Genomic DNA, 21,848 nt, shown 5'->3' with positions numbered 1-21,848 from the left:
AAGGTGTGGATTCAGTGTGTTGCTGTCTACCACATTTACTCACTGCTTCTACAACAAGACAGTTAAGTGCAGGATGGGACAATAAAAATGCAGAGTTCTTGGTTGGGACGTAATTTATTTTTAATTGGCACACTTGCATGTCAATGGTATTGTTGCTGGGCTCTGCCAAATGGTCTTGGCAGGATCCAGCAGGGCTTTATTGATGACCATGTGTCCACTGTAGAATATCCAGGACTTATTCTGTGACTTTCTGACCTCCTCTACAGGAATCTGTAAGTAGTTTGCAATATATTTAATTAAGTCCTGGAATTGTCTGAAGTCATCTGCCAGAGAAGGCATCTTCTCATCTGGAGAAGATGAGGAAATAGTCATTTGTGGAATAGCCTCCTTACGTGCTCTGACCCCCCACTCTTCAAAGGATTCCTCTGGTTCACATCGTGGAGGAGGTGAAGTAGGAGAATGTTTCCTTCTATGGTCCCCACAAAAAGAACTAAGGACCCGTGAAAACTGCTAGCTATATGCACCCCAAGCACCCCAGTATGGTCACTGAAGAGGTCCATAAGTTATGGGTGGTGGCATCCAATGCTGCTCAAACCAGCATGAAGGGGGACAAGTCCATACTGGGTGTAGCTTCTCCCTTTCCCCAGAAGGGTCAGATGCAAGGTCCCTTGCTTGGTTTAAGTAAGGGAATCCTGCACGGAGATCTGGGAGTCGGAAGAGAACCTCTCCTCATCTAAAGGAGGAGCTCTACCAATCTCAGAAGGAGTTGGAGAACAAGCTGTACCGGAGGAAATACTAACTTTGGTGACCATGTCAATGTCTGTACCAACAGATATTCACCCACTAGCTGGGAAGACTCTGGCTCATCTGAGACAAATAAGTCTCTGGAGTATCTAAATTCCTGTGATAGTGTATGGGTGTGAGCTGGCAAGGGGCAACATTCCACAGTCAGCCCTGAGGGCACAGACTGTTCGGGTGAGTCTTGTCCAATGGAGGTTGAGGGTACTGAAGAAGATGGTTGCTTGGGAGGAGCCAAGAATGCATGAGAAGTGTGGCATCTCCTTGGTACCACAGGTGTCTGGGTGAGCAGCTTAGGTATGGAAAGGGTTGTAGGTGTCACCCTTTAAGAAGCAGAGTACTTAGATGTCTTCGCTAAAGGGTCTTGGTTCTGCAAGTACGGAGGACAACCCAGGTACCAAGGCATGTCTGGAGCCTTTAGTCTTAAAGGAGCTCGAAGTCCTTAGCATAAGGTTGGTACCAACAGAGCCTGGAGCCTCAGTGATACCCATATTGAGATGTGCGGTCTCCAATGCGGTCTAATGTTGAGGAGACTGAGGCGCTTTCAAAGTGAATTCTTTATGAGGAGAATGAGTCCTCTTTTTATGGGTCTCTCCTGAACAGGTCTGGGCAAACGTGCAGATATTGATGGGGCTATGCTCACTCAGAGGCAGATGACTGGGGTGCGGTCTCCTGGCTTGGATCTGAGGCCGGACAGAGAGAATCTTGCATCATTAAGAACTTAAGTTTTATCTCCCAATTCTTCCTACCTCTGATTTTAAATGCTGAGCAGATGCTACACTTCTGAGAGATATGCATTTTCCCCAAGAAACAGATACACCAAGAATGCAGACCCCTGACTGGGAGAGCTCCCTGGCAAGCGAGGCAACATTTGAAGCCTACCCCAGGACAACTGGGATCTTGCAAGTAAAAACTCCTGGAAGGGAAGGGATTATAAACAAACTCTTCTACAAAATGGACCAGGTATAAGAAAAAGTTAAGGAAAAAAAAAGATAACTAGATCCAAGAAAAAGCTTTGAACAATATAAGAGGGCACATTAAATGCTCTGTCTCAGGCTGAGGCAGCTGAGAATATACTGAGGGTGGTTTACCCACCCTGCCCTATATATCCTTGGTACAGGGCACAAGGACGTGGCTCAGTACCAATGTGGACACAAGAACAAATGGATATAAACCGGCCATCTAGAAGTTTAGACTTGAAATTAGACAAAGGTTTCTAACCGTCAAAAGAGTGAAGTTCTGGAACAGCCTTCCAAGGGAAGCAGTGGGGGCAAAAGACATATCTGGCTTCAAGACTAAGCTTGAGAAGTTTACGGAAGGGATGATATGATGGGATAGCCTAATTTTGGCAATTAATTCAACTATTAGCGGTAAATATGGCTGGTGGCCTGTGATGGGATGTTAGATGGGGTGGGACCTGAGTTACTACAGAGAATTCTTTCCTGGGTGGCTGGCTGGCGAGTCTTGCCCACATGCTCAGAGTTTAGCTGATTGCCATATTTGGGGTCGGGAAGGAATTTTCTTCCAGAGCAGATTGGCAGAGGTCCTGGGGGTTTTTCGCCTTCCTCTGCGGTGTGGGGCACAGGTCACTTGCTGGAGGATTCTCTGCACCTCAAAGTCTTTAAACCACGATTTCAGGACTTCAATAGCTCAGACATAGGTTAGAGGTTTGTTACAGGAGTGGGTGGGTGAGATTCTGTGGCCTGCGTTGTGCAGGAGGTCAGACTAGACAATCATAATGGCCCCTTCTGACTTTGAAGTCTATGATTCTATAACATATAGAGCACACATGTGAGCTGAATAGGCACTGCTACAAAAAAATCTCTGATCCAAGGCACATAGGGTCTACACACACCTCAAGTGGAGCACCAATAGAGACATTACTCGAAGAAGGTGGGTACATTTCTGGAGCAACATGCCAACACCTAACGACACAGCTGATGTTAATGTGAGCTGCATGGATAAAGCTAGGGCTGGAAAGAACCTTGTGGATAGTCTAGTCCAGAGTTTCTCAACCTGTTAGATACTAGGGACTGGCTTGCTGTCTTCCTCAACTGTGTCGGGGAGATCTCAGGGACCGAAGCTGGTAACCGGAATGGGCAGAAGTTAGTGCCATGAAGAAAAAAGTAAGGAAAAATGTATTACTCTGATGTTTAACAGCTTTATTATGTTACATTTAAAGTGTGTTTTTACTCTTAAGAGTGACTACCAAAAATGGCCCTTTCATACTGATTAGACTGGCTTTCTGTATTTTAAATGTTTATCATGATGTAATATTTTAAATGATATAAGGCTATTAAGAGCTACATGACTAGAAGTTTTTCTGTAATCGGAAACTGAAAATGAAGTTTGAAAAAAAAAATCAGATTTGCCCCCTGTATGTATTCAGAATTATATTTGCTCACTTTAGAGAGCAAAAGTACATTTTTACTGCCTTTTGCTCCTGTTAGCCAACACTGCTAAAAGAAAGAAAGCTAGACTCTATTTCTTCTTTAGCATCAACACACTTGCTTATTAAGGCTATGTCTACATTACGAAATTAGGTCGATTTTATAGAAGACGATTTTTTACAGTGGGATTGCGTATGTCCACACTAAGCGCATTAAGTCGGTGGAGTGTGTCCTCATTACTGTGGCTAGCATCGACTTACGGAGCGGTGCACTGTGGGTAGCTATCCCACAGTTCCTGCAGTCTCCGCCGCCCATTGGAATTCTGGGTTAAGCTCGCAATGCCTGATGGGGCAAAAACATTGTTGTGGGTGGTTTTGGGTATATGTCGTCAGCCACCCCTCCCTCCGTGAAAGCAACAGCAGACAATTGTTTCGCGCCTTTCTTCCGTGCAGACGCCATACCACGGCAAGCATGGAGCCCGCTCAGCTCAGCTCGCCATCACCGATGCTGTTGTGTCCTGGGTGCTGCTGTCAGCAGACAGCGCAGTACAACTGCTAACCGTCATCGTCCATCGCTTCTGCTGCAACTCTGCTCTCCTGCTCTTGTAAATGAGCTCAGTCTCAATAGCTAATTTCTCCATGTTGTCATCATCCACGGCTTCCGCTGCAACTCTGCTCTCCTGGTGCCATGAATTCACCTCGCAGGTCCTCTCGTCGTCTGTATAAATATCTATTCTCGTGGCATTCATCGTCATCCACCGCTTCCGCCGCAACTCTGCTCTCCTGCAGACGCCATACCACGGCAAGCATGGAGCCTGCTCACCTCACCGCTGCTGTTGTGAGCATTGTAAACACCTCACAAATTATCCTGGAGTATATGCAGAACCAGGCTAAGAGATGCCACCACGAGGATGACTTTGATGAGGTCATCGACCCAGACGTTCCTGAAAGCATGGGCTGTGGCAATTGGGACATCCTGGTGGCAGTGGGGCCGGTTGATACAGTGGAATGCCAATTCTGGGGCCAGCAAACAAAAACAGACTGGTCTGACCACATAGTGTTGCAGGTCTGGGATGATTCCCAGTGGCTGTGAAACTTTTGCATGCGTAAGGCCACTTTCCTGGAACTCTGTGAGTTGCTTTCCCCCACCCTGAAGTGCAGGAATACCAAGATGAGAGCTGCCCTGACGGTTGAGAAGCAAGTGCCGATAGCCCTGTGGAAGCTTGCTACACCTGACTGATACCGGTCAGTAGGGAATCAATTTACTGTGGGGGCTGCTGTGATCCAAGTAGCCAACGCAGTCACTGAGCTGCTGCTATCAAGGGTAGTGACTCTGGGAAATGTGCAGGTCATAGTGGATGGCTTTGATGCAATGAGGTTCCCTAACTGGTGGGGCGATAGACAGAACACATATCCCTATCCTGGCACCAGACCACCTTGCCAACCAGTACGTAAAGCGCAAGGGGTACTTCCCAATGGTGCTGCAAGCACTGGTGGATCACAAGGGACATTTCACCAACATCAACGTGGGATAGCCGGGAAAGGTGCATGACGCTCGCATCTTTAGGAACTCCGCGCTGTTCGAGCAGCTGCAAGAAGGGACTTACTTCCCAGACCAGAAAATTACCATTGGGGATGTTGAAATAGTTATCCTTGAGGACCCAGCCTACCCCTTGCTCCCATGGCTCATGAAGCCATACACAGGCAGCCTGGACAGTAGTAAGGAGCAGTTCAACTATAGGCTGAGTAAGTGCAGAATGGTGGTAGAATGCACCTTTGGACATTTAAAAGCTCGCTGGGGCTGTCTGCTGACTAGGTCAGACCTCAGTGCAACCAACATTCCCATTATTATTGCTGCTTGCTGTGTGCTCCATAATATCTGTGAGAGTAAGGGGGAGATGTTTATGGCAGGGTGGGGGGTTGAGGCAAATCGCCTGGTGTCAGATTTTGAGCAGCCAGACACCAGGGCAATTAGAAGAGCACAGCAAGGAGTACTGCACATCAGAGAGGTTTTGAAAACCAGTTTTATGACTGGCCAGGCTTCGGTGTGACAGTTGTATGTATTTCTCCTTGATGCAAATCCGCCCCCTTTGTTGATTTTAATTCCCTGTAAGCCAACCACCCGCCCCCCTTCGAAATAAAGTAACTATTGTTTTGAAACCATACATTCTTTCTTTATTAATTAAAAAAAAAAAAAGGGAGATAACTAACAAGTTAGCCTGGGTGGGGTGGGGTGCAGGAGGAGGGAAGGACAAGGCCACATTTCTTACTGTAGACACACTACAAATCAAACTGTTTGAATAACAGCCTTCTGTTGCTTGGGCCATCCTCTGGAGTGTAGTGGCTGGGTGCCCGGAGCCTCCCCCTCCCGCAAGTTCTTGGGCGTCTGGGTGAGGAGGATATGGAACTTGGGGAGGAGGGCAGGCGGTTGTACAATGGATGCAGCGGGGGTCTGTGCTCTTGTTGGCTTTCCTGCAGCTGCACCAGACGCTTCATCATGTCCGTTTGCTCCCCCATTAGCCTTAGCATTGCCTCCTGCCTCTACTCTTTGAGTTCACTTAACGCTTTCATAGCCTCTAACACTGAATGCCTCCATGCATTCAGCTGTGCCCTATCAGTGTGGGAGGACTGCATGAGCTCAGAAAACATGTCATGGCAAGTGTGTTTTTTTTCGCCTTCTAATCTGTGATAACCTCAGGGACGGAGATGATGGGGGAGCCTAGAAACATTTGCACCTGGGAGGAGATAAAAAGGGAGAGTAAAATTTAAGATGATACATTTCTGAGAAAAAAGGGAGACTCTTTCATAGTGAATCAAGCAATTCACAGCAGACAGCACATGTGCTTTGGGTACAAGAACGCATTTTGCCTTTTATATTGAGCGCCTGCCGGTATGGTGACATCACACACGGCTGGGCAACAGAATTCAGTTTCCATGCAGCCATGGTAAGGCAAAGGGTACGCAGGGTTGGCTTCTTACGCATAACACGTGGGAATGGTTTCAAACTGCAGCACCATCCTTTCCCATAGCAAGCAATGGATTGGGTTTCACATTTAAAAGGAGGGGCTGCAGTTTTCGGGTGGATGTGCAGCACACACCTCTCCCCACCCCACGGTGTGGCTTTTCTCCGGGATGACCCCTTTTAGTCAAGCGCGAACAGCCCAGCATGAATGGGGTCCTTTTACTGTTCCCTTACAAAAATTCCCCTATTTCAACCAGGTGACCATGAATGATATCACTCTCCTGATGCTAACACAGAAAGATATAGACCGAATGTTGCTTGAATGCAACCAAAACCCAGGACCATTCGCTGCCATGCTTTGTGCTGCAATGATCCCAGAATACTTTCAGAGTACCTCCAGGAGAGCTTCATGGAGATATCCCTGGAGGATTCCCGCTCCATCCCCAGACATGTGAACAGACTTTTCCAGTAGCTGTACTGGCCACGAATGCATCCCAATTCTTCAGGGCAAATCAAATATTAAACACTATTGCTTTTAAACCCTGTACTGTAGTTACAAATGTGCACTCGCCAGAGGTGCCTTCTCCAGCTTCAGGGTTGGGGATCCTGCCTTCGGAGGGTATTGGCTCCAGGGTGATGAAAAGGTCGTAGGTGCTGGGGAGAACGAATTCACGGCTTGCCTGTTGCGAATTCTCCTCCTCCTCCACAAAATCCTCCTCCCTGTTGCATAAGACTCCCCCCTTGCAGGTGTCCACGGATAGTGGTGGGGTAGTGGTCGGGTCCCCTCCTAGAATGGCATGCAGCTGATCATAGAAGTGGCATGTATGGGGCTCTGACCCAGAGCGACCGTTTGCCTCCTTTGTCTTTTGGTAGGCTTGCCTCAGCTCCTTAACTTTCACGCGGCACTGCTGTTTGTCCCTGTTGTAGCCTCTATCCAACATTCCCTGTGAGATTTTGGCAAATATATTTGCATTTCTTCTTTTTGATCAGAGTTCTGCCTGCACAGATGCTTCTCCCCATACAGCAATCAGATCCAGTGTCTCCCTTTTGGTCCATGCTGGAGCTCGTTTGCGATTCTGGGGGGACTGCCTGGTCACCTGTGCTGCTGAGTTCGCCATGCTGACCAAACAGGAAATTAAATTCAAAAGTTCCCAGGGCTTTTCTTGTGTACCTGGCTAGTGCATCAGAGTTCAAAGTGCTGTCCAGAGCGGTCACAATGGAGCACTCTAGGATAGCTCCTGGAAGCCAATACCGTCGATTTGCGTCCGCACTACCCCAAATTCAACCCAGCAAGGTCGATTTTAGCGCTACTCCCCTCGCTGGGGAGGAGTACAGAAATCTATTTTAAGAGCTCTTTAAGTCGATGGAACGGGGTTGGTTGTGTGGACACATTCATTTGAAAATCGACCTAACATGGCTAAATTCGACCTAACCCCGTAGTGTAGACCAGGCCTAAGGGACAGATTCTTACACATACTGGGTAGTACATTACTCCATGAGTACTCCCATTAGAATCAATGGGACAATTTAGGAAGTACAGTACTATACAGCGTGAGTGAGGGTGATGGAATCCAGCACCAAGTTTCTATCAGGTACACTGTGCAAATCTACTGAAGACAGTGGAGTTGCACAGGTGTAACTGGGGGCTTAATTTGGCCTGCAAAAACTTTATTATGGGTTAAAATGCATAAGGAAAGGACCCCCGCTTGGCTCTCTGAGCACATATGATGTGTCTGACAGTGAAAACAAAAATAACCCTAAAACCTATTTTACTTGTCAGTTGAGGTTATCTGATAGTCATTGAATGAATTATGGAACCATTTGTTCAGAATACTTGAATTGTTTCTTAGAACTAGCCCATGCTAATATGGTATAGAAATCAAACACTGTGGGGCTAGACAGATGGTAGTTTCCAGATTTGATCCCTGGAATCCAATTCTCACTTCATGGGTAGGAAGGAATTGCAAGTGCTGTGCAGGAGTGCCTCACATCAACCTCTTGGGAGCAGTGCTGATGGAGTCCAAAGGGGAGTCACAACTAGCCTTCAGTTGGAAAAACTGAGGCTGCAATACAGGACCAGGCTTGCACACACTAAGCCTGGTTCTCCTGTTCAGCATCGTGAATCAGGAGTTATCCCATTGAAGTCAATGGAGCTAAAGTGCCAGTGAAAATATAAGTCTACACAATTGAGGGGAAAATCAGGACAACTCTATTTTGCTGTCACCAATACTATACATCCATCACTCTAAATTCCAAATTCTTTCAGAAATTAAAAACAAGATTGGTCTTCAATATGATTTGTTAAATATGTCAGTGTCCTGTTTGCATTCTTACCTTTAAATAATAAACCAAGAGCTCATTGAGTGCAGGGTCTGCATTCAGATTAACCAGGTAACACTTGTCATCCCCAACCTTGATACCAGAGGACTCTAGGGAAATTCCCATGCTTTCTAGTTGCCTTTGCCTCTCCTACAAACACATAAAAAGGTTGAACTCACATATTATAGTTTGCTGAGACAATAAAATAACTAAATGAAAGCAAGGAGTAAAGCTGAATACTAATCTACCTACAGGACACGGCTACTAAAAGTATTATCACATAAGTTACAGTAAAAGGATTAAAATAGACAATGATCATACCCTGTATTCTTTTCTAGATTTTAATGTTATGCACCATGACCTACTCCTTTAATGTTCACTCACTTTGAAAAGCACTTATTTAGGCAAGTAGTCCTACCAACTTCAGTGGGACTGCTCACATGAGTAACTACTATGCACCATATGGGTTGCAGAATCAGGTTCCGACTCATCATGTCCATTGCAAATTTGTCACATTACATGCAAATACTAGAAAGATAAGCATACTAGCAGCCATAGGCGCCAACTTCCCCTCTTTCCCATGGGTGCTCGACCCCTTCTTGACCCCCACCCCCATTCCAAACCCTTCCCCAAAGTCCCCGCCCCAACTCCGCCCCTCCCTGCCAATATTCCAACTCCTTCCCCAAATATCAGCCCCAGCCCCGCCTCTTCCCGAGTGCACCATGTTCCCGCTCCTCCCCCTCGCTCCCAGAGCGTGCTAACGCTGCCAAACAGCTGTTTGGCAGTGGCCGGAAGGGAAACGCTGGGAGGTAGGCAGAGGAGTGGGGACGCAGCGCACTCAGGGGAGGAGGAAGAGGTGGGGCAAGGGGTGAGGTGAGCTTGGCTGCCAGTGGGAGCAGAGCACCCACTACTTTTTCCCCACGGGTGCTCCAGCCCCGGAGCACCCACAGAGTCGGTGCCTATACTAGCAGCTATGATTTCAGGTTTAGGGGCATGCCATAAAGTAGCTTGGGCTCAAAGTTTTATTTTGTTTTTAAAAAGCTACAAAGTACTTAATACTAATGGAAACATTTCCCCAATTTTGTAAGTAATTCAGCAAAACTGTTTGTGTTTAGATCTAAATGTTATTTTGTAGTGGTTGCAACCCAAACATCATAACACACTGCTGATGCGTGAGAACTTTAAAGTGTAACTGACTCATTCACTCTACAACCCACAAAGAACAAACAACATAAATGATGGCAAATAAATCAATCTAAAAATTCTGTAAATTCTAATCAAAGGTAATATTAGGGTTGTCTACAACGGGACACTCAGAAAAATTTATCCAAATTAGCTAAGGCTGCATCCGATGAAGTGAGCTGTAGCTCATGAAAGCTTATGCGCTAATAAACTTGTTAGTCTCTAAGGTGCCACAAGTACTCCTTTTCTTTTTAATTAAAAGTGGATCAGTTAAACTGTAGTAAACCCTTGTGTAGACACATTCAGAACTGAATTGGCCTTCATTTAGGTTATCTTAGTTCAGAATTAAGATAAACTGAATTAAGGCCACTTTAATTCTGAATGTATCCACTCAGGAGTTCAATGAAGTTTAAATAATCCATTTTTAATTCGCACCTTTAGCTAATTCGGAATAATTTTCCCAAGTGCCCTTGGGTAGACAAGCCCTTAATGACACCAGTAAGTTAATTTGTTTTTACACAATTTTTTTCCTTTACTTTACAGAGTCACTTCATGTTTAAGAACTGTTTTATAGTAGCACACATGGATGAATTCAGTGATGAAATCCTGGCCGTTCTGAAGTCAATTTGAATTTTTTTTCATTGATTTCAATGAAGCTATGATTTCACCCATTGTATTCATGTTCCTACTTTGGTCTTACAAATCTGAAGTGGCCTGTACACACTGCCATTTGTTTTAAGTACATATCATGGCAGCGATCCCATTAAATCTATTCTAATGAAACTGTCAGTGTCGGCAAATTACACTGTACTCTGGATACAAGGTTGAATGAAATGGTAAAAAAAATGGAAAATACAGAGAAAGGATGAAAGACCAAGAGAGGGTGCCCCACAGAAGTAAAGGAGTAGGAAACAGCAATATCCATGGCCAGACTCTCAGCTATTGTAAGTCAGCAAAGATCCATTAAAGTTTATAGAGTTATGTTGATTTACACCAGCTGAGGATCCAGATCTCAGTAGTTAAAGTATCTGGACTACCTGTGCAATTTCTTCTGTTTTCCTTAGCTTTTCCTCCCAGGTGACTGTAAGTTCTTTTATCAGTTTTTCAGATTCTTCCAATTTTTCCTTCAGCTCTGGTGCCTTCAAGGCCTTAATGTTGAGAAGAAGAAAATTATTACAATTTTAAAATATCATCATACATAAAATAACTCTGCTCAAGCTGGTTTTAGCAAGCTGCTGGCCACAATAGGAATAAATTACTAATCGAGCCATGACAGGACTTTTCCTTTTTTTGTTGAGTTAATTTTACAGGGGAAACTGTGAATATGTGACATAGATCCCTAGTTGAGCACTGAAAGAACAGTTGACAATAATGGGACAATTTTTCAGCTGGTGTAAATCTAGGTCGCTCCATCAGAGTCAACAGAGCTATGCAGATTTATCAAAGCTGAAGATCTGACCCAATATATTTATGCAAAAACTGGGTGACTATATGCAAACAAAAATATCTAACAAGTTATTCCTTTGTACTTGGATATTCTCAATCACCCTTCTTTAATTTATTCTTCTTATAACTATTTGAATTAAATGCCTTCACTAGATTGAGGACACATGTGGCGTTCCTAATATTTTGCCTATTCTGATTTTGTAGGTGTCCTAGCCAATTATAGAAAAATTGAGGATTGAAGATGAAAACTGAGACAGGCAGTGGGTATAAAGCAATATCAGATGTGCTCTAGGACTAGGAGAGGTTTCTCACCCTAATAATTGTCAAAAAGAAATTAAATAAGGTGGTGAGACCATCCATGTGGGTATTCAGTAGGTATTTTTGTTTCTCATGATTCTTTGGTGTCAGTAAAAGGGTAGGAGAACAGTAAGCTTGAAAGTTTTACATAATTTAGTCAGACAGACAAGACAACAGGTAATTTTGGGTAAATTCAGAGCATTTTTAGGTAGCTTCAAATACATCCCTGACAACAGTAGAGAGACAGAGTGGGTGAGGTAATATATTTTATTAGACCAACTTCTGCGGATGAGAGAGACAAGCTGTCGAGTTTACACAAAGCTCTTCTTCAGGTCTGGGAAATGTCCTGAGAGGGTACGTGCACACTACAATTAGACACCCACGGCTGGCCCATGCCAGCCAAGTCAGGCTCATGGGGTTTGTGCTAAGGGGCTGTTTAACTGCAATGTAGATATTCAAGCTGCAGCCTGAGCTCTGTAGCCCTCCCATCTTGCAGGGTTCTAGAGCCTGGGCTTCAACCCAAGCACAAACATCTACTCTGCAATTAAGTAGCCCCTTATCCCAAGTCAGCTGGCATGGGCCAGCCATGGGGTTTTTGTTGTAGTATAGACATACCCAGAGTCCCACAGCTAAATACCAGGTGGAACAGATTGTTTAGCATAAGTAGTTAATATATATTAAAGGACCATTCAAGGTAAGTGGCCCATTAACACATCTCCAATCATAGGGGTGAAAGGAAAAAAAAATGGTGGAGGGGTTAAGTGGGTTATAGATTGCTGTAATAAGCCATAAATCCAGTTTCTCCATTCAGTCAATGATTTTTAGTGTCTAGTAAAGTTATAAATTTAAGCTCCATGGCTCATCTTTTGAAGGTGTTGTACAGGTTTCCTTTGAGGAAACCCATATTTCAAGGGACCATTCAAAATGAAGTAAATGTTAACCACTTATGCTAAACAATCTGTTCCACCTTGTATTTAGTTGTGACACACTGAGTACATTTCCCAGACCTGAAGGAGCAATCTATGCAAGCTTGAAAGCTCATCTCATCGGATCATTTTGAAGCTGATCCAATAAAAGATATTACCTCACTCACCTTGTCTCTCTAATATCCTGGGACCAATGCGGCTATACCAACACTGCTTGACAACAGTATTCAGCCAGAGGTCGCCCACATACCATGAACACAAATGACAGTTTAATACAGAAACAACTAATATAACCTGGTTTTTTTTTTAAATGGTTAGAAGAATAGGTAAAATTAGGCATTTCTTTAATTTATGGAACAGAATTAATAGTCTACATTGCAAAGAAAAACAGAAATTCATGGAAACTTTGCCATTTCAGCCTCATATAGCTTCTTTAACAACCTCTATACTAGCTTCTCTTTCTTGCTTACACTACACAAATCCATCCTCACATTCATCTCTAATCTCATCTCCTACTCTTTATGCTTGTCCAAAGCAGCTCTCAGAGAGCTCAGTAATCAGAACCTAAATGCCATAAGGCCAGTGGTACGCATACTCCCGCTGGTACGCAGAGGTCTTCCAGGGGGCACATCAACTCATCTAGATATTTGCCTAGTTTTACAACAGGCTACATAAAAAGCACTAGCAAAGTCAGCACAAACTAAAATTTCATATAATTACTTGTTTATACTACTCTATATACTATACACTGAAATGTAAGTACAATATTAATATTCCAATTGATTTATTTTATAATTATATAGTAAAAATTAGAAAGCCAGCAATTTTCAATAACCGTGTGCTGCGACACTTTTGTATTTTTAGATCTGATTTTGTAAGCAAGTAGTTTTTAAGTGAGGTGAAACTTGAGGTACGCAAGACACATCAGACTCCTGAAAAGGGTATAGTAGTCTGGAAAGGGTCACTCACACTCAGACACACAGGAAGGACAACCTCTGTCGTACAGAGCTTACAATCTATGTGGGAGACAAGAGGTGAAAACATCATATAGATGGGGGAAAATAAGGTTAACAGGGAGACCATTACTATTAGCATAATAGGCAGCGGTCACAGCAAACCAGTTCCCTTAGTGTTTTTGTCTCCTGACTCTGTGTCTTTTACTGCCCCATTTAACTTAACCAAGCTACATCCCACTCCTTCCAAAAAACCCAAAATATACCAAAAAAAACCCCCACAACACAATAAAAAGTTGAAAACCTACTATGCAGTTATGATCACAGGTCACAGACTGTTCTATGCTGTACTACAGAGTATCTACTTGTGCCTTTAGATTAAGTTCTTCAGGAAAGGATCTAGTTTGGCAAGGTACACCTTCTGTACAACCCAGTGTATGCTTACAAGAGGCTCATGAACCATCAGATATTTCAGCTTATTTCAAGAAACAAAGTTAATGACTTACAATGTAATTAACATAGCAATCTCACTTCCGAACTTTGTTGTAAGAACTACACATAGAAGGAAATTCCTATCAAAACACTTGATATTTCCTTATAGAACTCTAGATACACAGAGCTCCAAATAACTTTACCTCAGCTTGCGAGAGCTGTTCTTTCAATTTTTCCACTTCTTCACGTAGTTCTCGAATGACCCTGGCATTTGGATCTTCATTTACCACAGCATGATTAACTATCCTTTTGGCTCTGTCTGCATATCTCAGCGTAGAGAGCGTTTCTTCATAATTGTCAGCTGATGGGCTAATTGTGGCTATCATGGCAGTTTGGCTGTTTCCTCCCAAGTTGTCCTGTAAAGCATAATCTTCGAAAGTTTGAGGAATACAGGACATATTAAAATGTACCCCATTCTCTCTGTAGTCATAATGTGCCCTTGTAAAGAACAGATTTGAAATATATATGACATCTATTTAGACACCAAAGTGCACTGATTAATTTGAATCTGATCTATAACTCAAACAATTTCTAGGTCTCAGTGCATTAGACATGATCCCACTACAGATTAGTACCGTAGGTCATAAGATATCACTGCAGGCAGAGCAAAAACAGCAGCAGAGAATCTGTTCCTAGTAGTATAGAAAGAAGTTTGTAGCAGCAGCCACCCCACAGCTCATTAAAAATCAAAACTGTATGCTTCGATCCCACAACACATCATGCTTACAGTTTGTCTACAGCAGAGGTTTTCAAACTGTGGGGCGCATCTCTCCAGAGAAGTGCGGAGGAATGTTCGGGGGGGTCCAGCGCAGGGCTGGCCCCTCCCGATACCCAACCCCCTCTTGAGGTGGCTCAGGAAGGCAGGCTCAACCGGCCACATGTAGGAGACCTGTGTCTTTTTGCTCATGACTGTCATGCAGAGGAGCAGGCAGTGGCAAGATCAACAATGCACTTCTGCCTGGGCTGGGAATGGACAGCAACTCCTCCAACCCGCACACAGATCCCACCCCTTCCCCACTCACGTGACAAGGATGGCTGTACTCCAATAGCTGCCCTCGTGATGACTTCACACTCCTCCCCTCATGGCATTTAGAGCCAGTGTCAAACAGGCTGCCATTTTGAGCCACAGATAAGTGTGGGGACAGAGGAAGTGCCAGGGGACTGTGTGGACAGTGGCTCCTGGGACCAAAGGTGAGGGGTGGGGAATGGGGCTTGTATTGTTCCAGAGCTGCATGAGGCGCCCAAAGCGCTGTGGGGAGCTTCGCTCTGCCTACAGGTTCCTGCCACTCGAGGTGTGTCTGAGGCTGGCCCTGGCGCAGGGGATGAGTGGATTGCAGGCAGCCTTCCCAGGCCAGATCAGGGTGGCGTGGCTCCCCCAGGGGGATGGAATCTGTCAACCTTCAAACAGCATAAAGAAGCCCGAAAAGGGACCTCCAGGCCAGTGCTGAGGCAGAGGGATGGGATCTTCACCCACTGCGGGCAGCCGCATGTGCCCTGGAAGATTACTCCCTGCCCATGACTGCAGCTGTCCTGGGAAGCCACAGGCAGCCCGGCGCAGCCCAGGAAGGAGACGCTGTCAGTACCACCCAAGCTGTGTTACTTCGGGATCACTGTGGCTCCTTCTCCACCCCTGCTGTAGCCAAACCCCGAAGCAGGAGTCACGGTGGGGTGCAAAGCCAGGGCGCCCAGTGGCTCACTGTGTAGAAGATGGCTTGCTCAGCTGTCTGCCTGTTCACAGCCTGGCATTCACAGGGTCACTGTACACTTTCCTGGGTGCAGCTCAGAGTCCCATTCCTCTATGTGTGACCATAATGCCCCTCGCAGGGCTCCCTCCCCCCCAACCAGGGCAGCAGCGGAGGCTTGGATGAGCCCCACATGGCAAGGCTTGGGGCAGCCCTGCATGGCGGGGCTTGGAGACAGAGCGCCACCTCCACCCCTGACTCACCTGAGGGGGCCACCCAGCCTGTGGGTCTGTTTTGTCTGGGTTGGGGGCTGGGGCAACTAAAAATTGTAAATCAACAGGGGGGCTCAGCTCATAAAGTTTGAAAACCACTGGTCTACAGGGTGAAATGAGACCATGCGTTACCTTGAGAAGCCAAGTGAGTACAGAATCTCTATAAGGCACAAACTTGTTTTTCCCCTTTCCTGCTGCTTGGTCAGCAAGTGATGATATAACCAACCCCAGTGTTGAGAGTGACCTAAGAAAACAGCAAAACATTAAACAGCTTTGTGTATATATTCCAAACAATATGATTTGGTAAAATGCAGAAGAGGAGGAGGACTTGAAAGAGAACTAGACTTTGTGGTTTGCAGTTGTTCATATGTTTCGAAAGATGCCTGTTAAAGTAACCATATTTATAAAAAGAGAATTGGATTCAGAGAGCAGTCTAAGTGGCTGCCTAGGATTTCATACTGCAACCTGATGAGACTAAACCAGAAAGTTTGGAACTCAGTTAAAATATTACAATATTTCAAATACTTCAGCATGTGAGGTTGCAGCGTCTTATGTACCCCTCCTCAGAGGCTAAAGTCCAAAGGTAAGAGACCTTTTGCCTCAACACTTATTCATTAAGCACTGCTGACGGCACTGTAGAGCTGAGTAAGAGAGACTGCAGTCAACAGAACTACTCACACACTTAAGCATGTTCATAAATGTATGCAGGTTCAGGGTCTAAATTAGATTGACAAAATAGCTGATGCACCAGGTTAAAGGAAGTTAGTCTTGTTTTAAAGCAAAGATTCTTACTCCCCGCGCCCCCACGTTTCCAATCCACACTTAAAATCTTTACAAAGAATCAACTAATTAATGCTGATTGGATTGAGGAGCAAGTGGGAATAGTTGGACCTTTATATATTCTACTTATATTTACATATTTTAATATACTATATAGATACATTTTTACATTTGTACTTATACATATGTGTAGGCAGCGCCATCACTATACGCTACAGCACTGTAAGTGTAAATAAGCCCTTAGATGCAGGGACAGTGGGTCTTGGCACAGTGCCTATCAGAATGAGGCCATGACCCTGATTGGGGCTTTTGAGTGCTATTGCAATAAATAATGGTCAAAAGATGTTGCATAGAAGTGTTTTAATGAGAGATCTGAAGGATTCCAGCTGTTACAACTCTTACAGAAGATATTGCAGTATCGTATAGCAGAAGGACATACTCGGATGTTATGAGAGGAGGCATGGATGGAGTGTAGACAAGGAAGCAGAAGGAAATAAAATTTAGGGAGGGGCATGTCAATTTGTCCTTATGATCACACATGCTAGCACAGGGGTGGCCAACCTGTGGCTCTTCAGAAGTTAATATGCGGCTCCTTGTATAGGCACCAACTCCAGGGCTGGAGCTACAGGCGCCAACTTTACAATGTGCCGGGGAGTGCTCACTGCTCTACCCCTGGCTCTGCCACAGGCCCTGCCCCCACTCCACCCCTTCCCACTCCCTCCCCTGAGCCTGCCATGCCCTTGCTCCTACCCTACCCCCCAGAGCCTCCTGCATGCCATGAAACAGCTGATCGGAAGGTGTGGGGAGGGAGGGGGAGGCGCTGATTGGTGGGACTGCCGGTGGGCGGGAGGCGCTGGGAGCAGGGGGCGAGGAGGGAGCTGATGCGGGACTACTGACTTATTACTGTGGCTCTTTGACAATGTACATTGGTAAATTCTGGCTCCTTCTCAGGCTCAGGGTGGCTACCCCTGTCCTAGCTTGTATATTGCCTATCTGTATATAGAATACCATGTATGAATGATCATACTATACAGCACAAAGGGGTATTTTAATTTTAAATTGTTGTATAAGTGAAAGTACATCAGCCTTTGCAGTACAGTCAGGAATAACTGATTGCTGGATCCCCAATCTCTCATTTCCAGAGGCTGTGAAGATGGCAAATATTGGGGTGCCACACATTGCTCCAGTCCAGACCAACCTCCCAAGACAATTAAGGAGTACCAATAGCAGACTCTTAAAGGTGTGCTGTTGAATATCCATCAGCTAGAGGAACAGTGGCAAAAACAGAAGATCCCTAGGAATAGAAGAAATGTAAAAACAAGAGAAAGTGGGGAAAGTTTCACACAAGGAAAAAACTAAAGCAACCTCTGCACCCAAAACTGCTCCTCAAAGGCCCCATGTAAAGCCAACTAATTTAACTGTATAGACCAGGTTTTAATAAAGGGGCACTTATTTTAGTGAAACAATAGTCGTTTGTTAACACAGCATTAAAGATTTAACTATGGCTTTAACTAGGCAGTGTGGTCTAGTGGACAAAGCACCAAACTGACTTGGGAGCTCTGGTTCTATTCCCAGATCTGCCAGTGACCTGCTGGGTAGGTCACTTCACCTCTGTACCTGAGTTTCCACATCTGTAAAATGGGGATAGCGATAGTGACCTCTTTTGTAAGAAGCTTTGAGATTTACTGATGAATATTGCTGTACAAGAGCTAGGTATTATTAATTATTATTATTATTAATAAAATACAATCTGTTTTATACAGCTAATTGTTAACAAATGTAACAATACCAAAATGAACATCCCTTAAAAATACAAATGAAGAAATTGTAACAAAAGCCATTGTCTAAACATTGTAAGGGAAGTATTATGAGAAATGGCTGCAATAAAATAATTACACGATTCCAGTGTCTACTTTGCCTCATAACTCATAATGCACCGGAGATGTGTAATTACTTTAATCTAATCTACATACTGTTCTCTGATATTGCTTACATAATGCCCTTTAACAAAAGCCACTTCCAGCACCCAATAAGCTGGGACAGTTCAGAAAGAGTAAGTTTACTTGGCAGCCTGGCGCAGAATACATGAAAGAGAATCGCTTCTGTGGGTTTCACATTTTCAACATCACTTTTTCCTTATGCATGACTGGGCTCACTTGTTATTGTGCAGTTGGAGGCCTGCACATTCCAAACAAGTGCCTGAGTCAGCAGTTGTAAAGGTGGTGCTTGCTTATCAGAGTGGAGAACACTGCACTGAATGGCATAGTTTCAGCCCATTTTCATAGGGTTTTCACTGACATCTAGTAAATAGAACCCAGCTACTGCTCCTAGTATTATGAAAGCTACTCAGATCACAGTATTGTGGGCAATATTAATTTTGTTTTCAAAGGCTTGCTTAGTAGTTACAATTATGATAGCAACAACTGTGGTTTATTAAAAAGCATCAAAATTACAGCCTGTTTAAGAAGAATGCTTTAACTCTTGGTAGGCACTAATCAATGGCTGATTTAGTCTGTGCCTCGTATTATGTGTTTTGTAGAGATTCCCCAGATACATTGCAAAGGACTGTGGGGTACCGCTGCCCCTATGGTCAGTATGGTAGCCAGTACTCTACTGGGAGAGAAGCAGGCACATTTAGCTCTTCTGAAAATATTTGCAAGGACCGAGGAAGACAGTTATGGTGCAGGTCCCTTGAAAACCCTGATGGAGGGGAGACGAGTAGCCACCCAACACCCTCTGGAAGGAAGGTTGGAGAGGGCCATCTTCTTATGTTTTTTTACGTACAAAGAGAAGCCATATGTCTGGATGACTGTAAGCCTGAATGACTTATTTTAGGTTAAGGTAAATAACTAGAGAAAACAAACAAAATATCAATGAGAGCGCACAATGTGTGCATCTCCTTTAAAAGGAGTAGCACTACCTCTGAGAACAAAACAAAAGCGCTCTCTGCAGATAAAGCAGACTCCTCGGTCTAATACACTGATAGCAAGATCTAAGACTTACATAGTGCAAGTCATTTCTGGAGCTGACTGGGATGGAGCAAACTATCCCTTCCCTCCAAAGCATTCCCAAGTGGAGTGCCTGAGGTAGGATGAGCTGTGGGGGAGAGAAGGGGAGTATATAACTGGAGAAGAGTCTATTTCATCCACAGTATTTGCTTTTATGAAGAAACTGAACTTCCAAGCAAATCTGCAGGAACTGGTTAGATGCCACGGAAGTCATCCTGCAAAATTTGTGGTTTATTTAGTTGTACTGTATAGTTTGCCCAGCCCTGTAAATGCACAAGTCAGACTGCTTTGCCTTCCTTTATTTTCACATTCTCATCCAAAGCAGTTACATATAGCAATCAATATGGATTATATTCTAATGGATTTTTCCATTTCAAGCAACTATAGCCACTCTGCTTTTGACCTCATGATAAAAAAACCTGGGATACTTTACAAGTCAGTCAAATTCACTGTCCACAATGTTATAAAATATGTTGATCATCATAAAATGGTGTGTTGCTAAAATTTTCAGTGCCACTTTGGAAATCTCAACTATTGTCTCTGCCCCGAGAGCTCAGTATCTATTTCAGAGATATACTATTCTGAGTGACAATACAAAGTATGTGTGATACACATTATTCACACATTTTAATGGGAGTTGTTCTGTGAAAATCAGTTCTAGTAGCACAACTTCTAGAAACAAACTTTGATTATTGGTTGCAATGCACTTTTAGAACAAAAGGGAAAAATCCACCTCTCTCAAAATAAAAATGCCTTTTTTCCCCAAGTGCATATCAAATACAAGTTCTGTGGCTTCTTGTAAGTGAAAGAGTTAGACAATTCTACAAGGTGTGGGAAAAGAGAGGTAAAGGACACCACAGTACAGCACTAAGGGAATTCTCTTCAGCATTCAAGCATCAAGTGGAGTTCCAAATGGAGAGCAGTGAATAAATGGATAAAGGGGATACAAACTTATACCATACAAGAACTTAACTTGGGGTAAATGTACCTATAGAAATGAATCAAGATGGATTTTTTTTCTATTCTCTTTTTAGAAATGTTTCAAAGTAAAATTTAGTACTCATGAAAGATTTGAACTATCTGTATCTGAAGACATCTATCCACAGAAAATATACAGCATGGACAGAGCAAGATTCCAATGCTGCCACCACAATAAAGGATGTAAAGCCTGACTTGACGGGATAAGGTTATAGGGAAAAGTGAGGAGAGTTCACTCTCAATGCCCATTTCGTTCTTGGTATATATGCCGAGACTGCCAGCATGAATGGCAATTAGCGGCTGTTGTGGCAACGGTCTTGTGATGTGACACTTTTCCACGAGGAGTTAGACTGAGACAACCAACTCATTTCCCATAGGCCTGTACCAACCATGAGATTCCGAGAGACCAGAAACTAAAACTAACAGCTGGATTTGAATCAGTGACCTTGAGAGTTAAGACTCCACATACCACACTACCAACCTAAAGCCATCCAGTTTACCATCACATGTAGTGATTCTTAACCCTACTGTGCCGATCTGTGCATGTAACTGTGCATGTAAACTTTTTAACATGACACACTGATGCAAAGTAGATTGGTGTTTACTGAAGCATCTCTGGACCTGTCCAGCTTCTAAAAGAGGTTAGGTTTTTAATATTCTAGTATAAATGTTGTTGAAATATACCTCTGCTGTCCTGCTCACCTTACAGAGAACCAAAAAAAGGTTTATGGAAACTTTTAAAATTGGTAATTGAAAAAAGTGCTAGGTTTGGATGCTGCATTTTATCTCATTTTTCCCAAGGAAATTAGTATATTTAAGACAATGGTGATATCATGCTAAGTATTTGTTTTGTGGAGTAACACAGTAGTTATGGTAGCAAAATGCCCTATAAATTGTTATTGCTTGAGTTACAGATGCCCCTAGGCAGCCTTAAACTTATGCACCTTCATTGTGACCTATTTTTCTTAAACTGTGAACTATACTCTTACATATTTTTAGCACATGTAGGAGCAAAGCCACTCAGTTTTCACCAAATTTTTTATGGTTTGTATTCTTCCTTTTATGGCTTACACTCTTTCAATAATGAGATTGCTACATGTGTCTGAAGAAAGGGTGTGTAAATGAATCACAAAGGTTTATTCTTTAAAGAGTGCTGTTGTCACTTTTTCCAAATAAGCAGCACAAAAATCTCATCTGAATCATGTAAGAATCAGGTTCCCTGCGTCAATGTATAATGTTGTGTTCAGCACATAGTTGCTGAAAAAGCATAATTAAATTGCTTGTTGACCAGAAGCATCACTTGAAGTGATTTATGACAAGTGATTCCAGGCAGGCAATGAAACACTAACCTTGGAAGATTAATT

General features: G+C 43.8%; 1 protein-coding gene across 5 annotated transcripts in view; it reads right to left on the bottom strand.

Moving 5' to 3' along the window:
* Positions 1-21,848, bottom strand: part of KIF13A (kinesin family member 13A) — a 217,305-nt gene that overhangs the window by 61,129 nt on the left and 134,328 nt on the right. For all 5 annotated transcript variants that reach the window (XM_048839950.2, XM_048839952.2, XM_048839953.2 and 2 more), the window contains exons 10-13: positions 15,851-15,962; positions 13,908-14,120; positions 10,688-10,798; positions 8,484-8,618 (exon numbers count right to left, since the gene is read on the bottom strand). In XM_048839950.2, the coding sequence (XP_048695907.1) occupies positions 8,484-8,618; positions 10,688-10,798; positions 13,908-14,120; positions 15,851-15,962 (571 nt within the window). The remainder of the gene's footprint in view (positions 1-8,483; positions 8,619-10,687; positions 10,799-13,907; positions 14,121-15,850; positions 15,963-21,848) is intronic.

This window comes from Caretta caretta, chromosome 2, assembly GCF_965140235.1.
Source record: "Caretta caretta isolate rCarCar2 chromosome 2, rCarCar1.hap1, whole genome shotgun sequence".
Classification (NCBI taxonomy): domain Eukaryota; kingdom Metazoa; phylum Chordata; order Testudines; family Cheloniidae; genus Caretta; species Caretta caretta.
The sequence above is the reverse complement of the archived record's forward strand: the minus strand, read 5'-3'. Positions and strand labels throughout refer to the sequence as shown.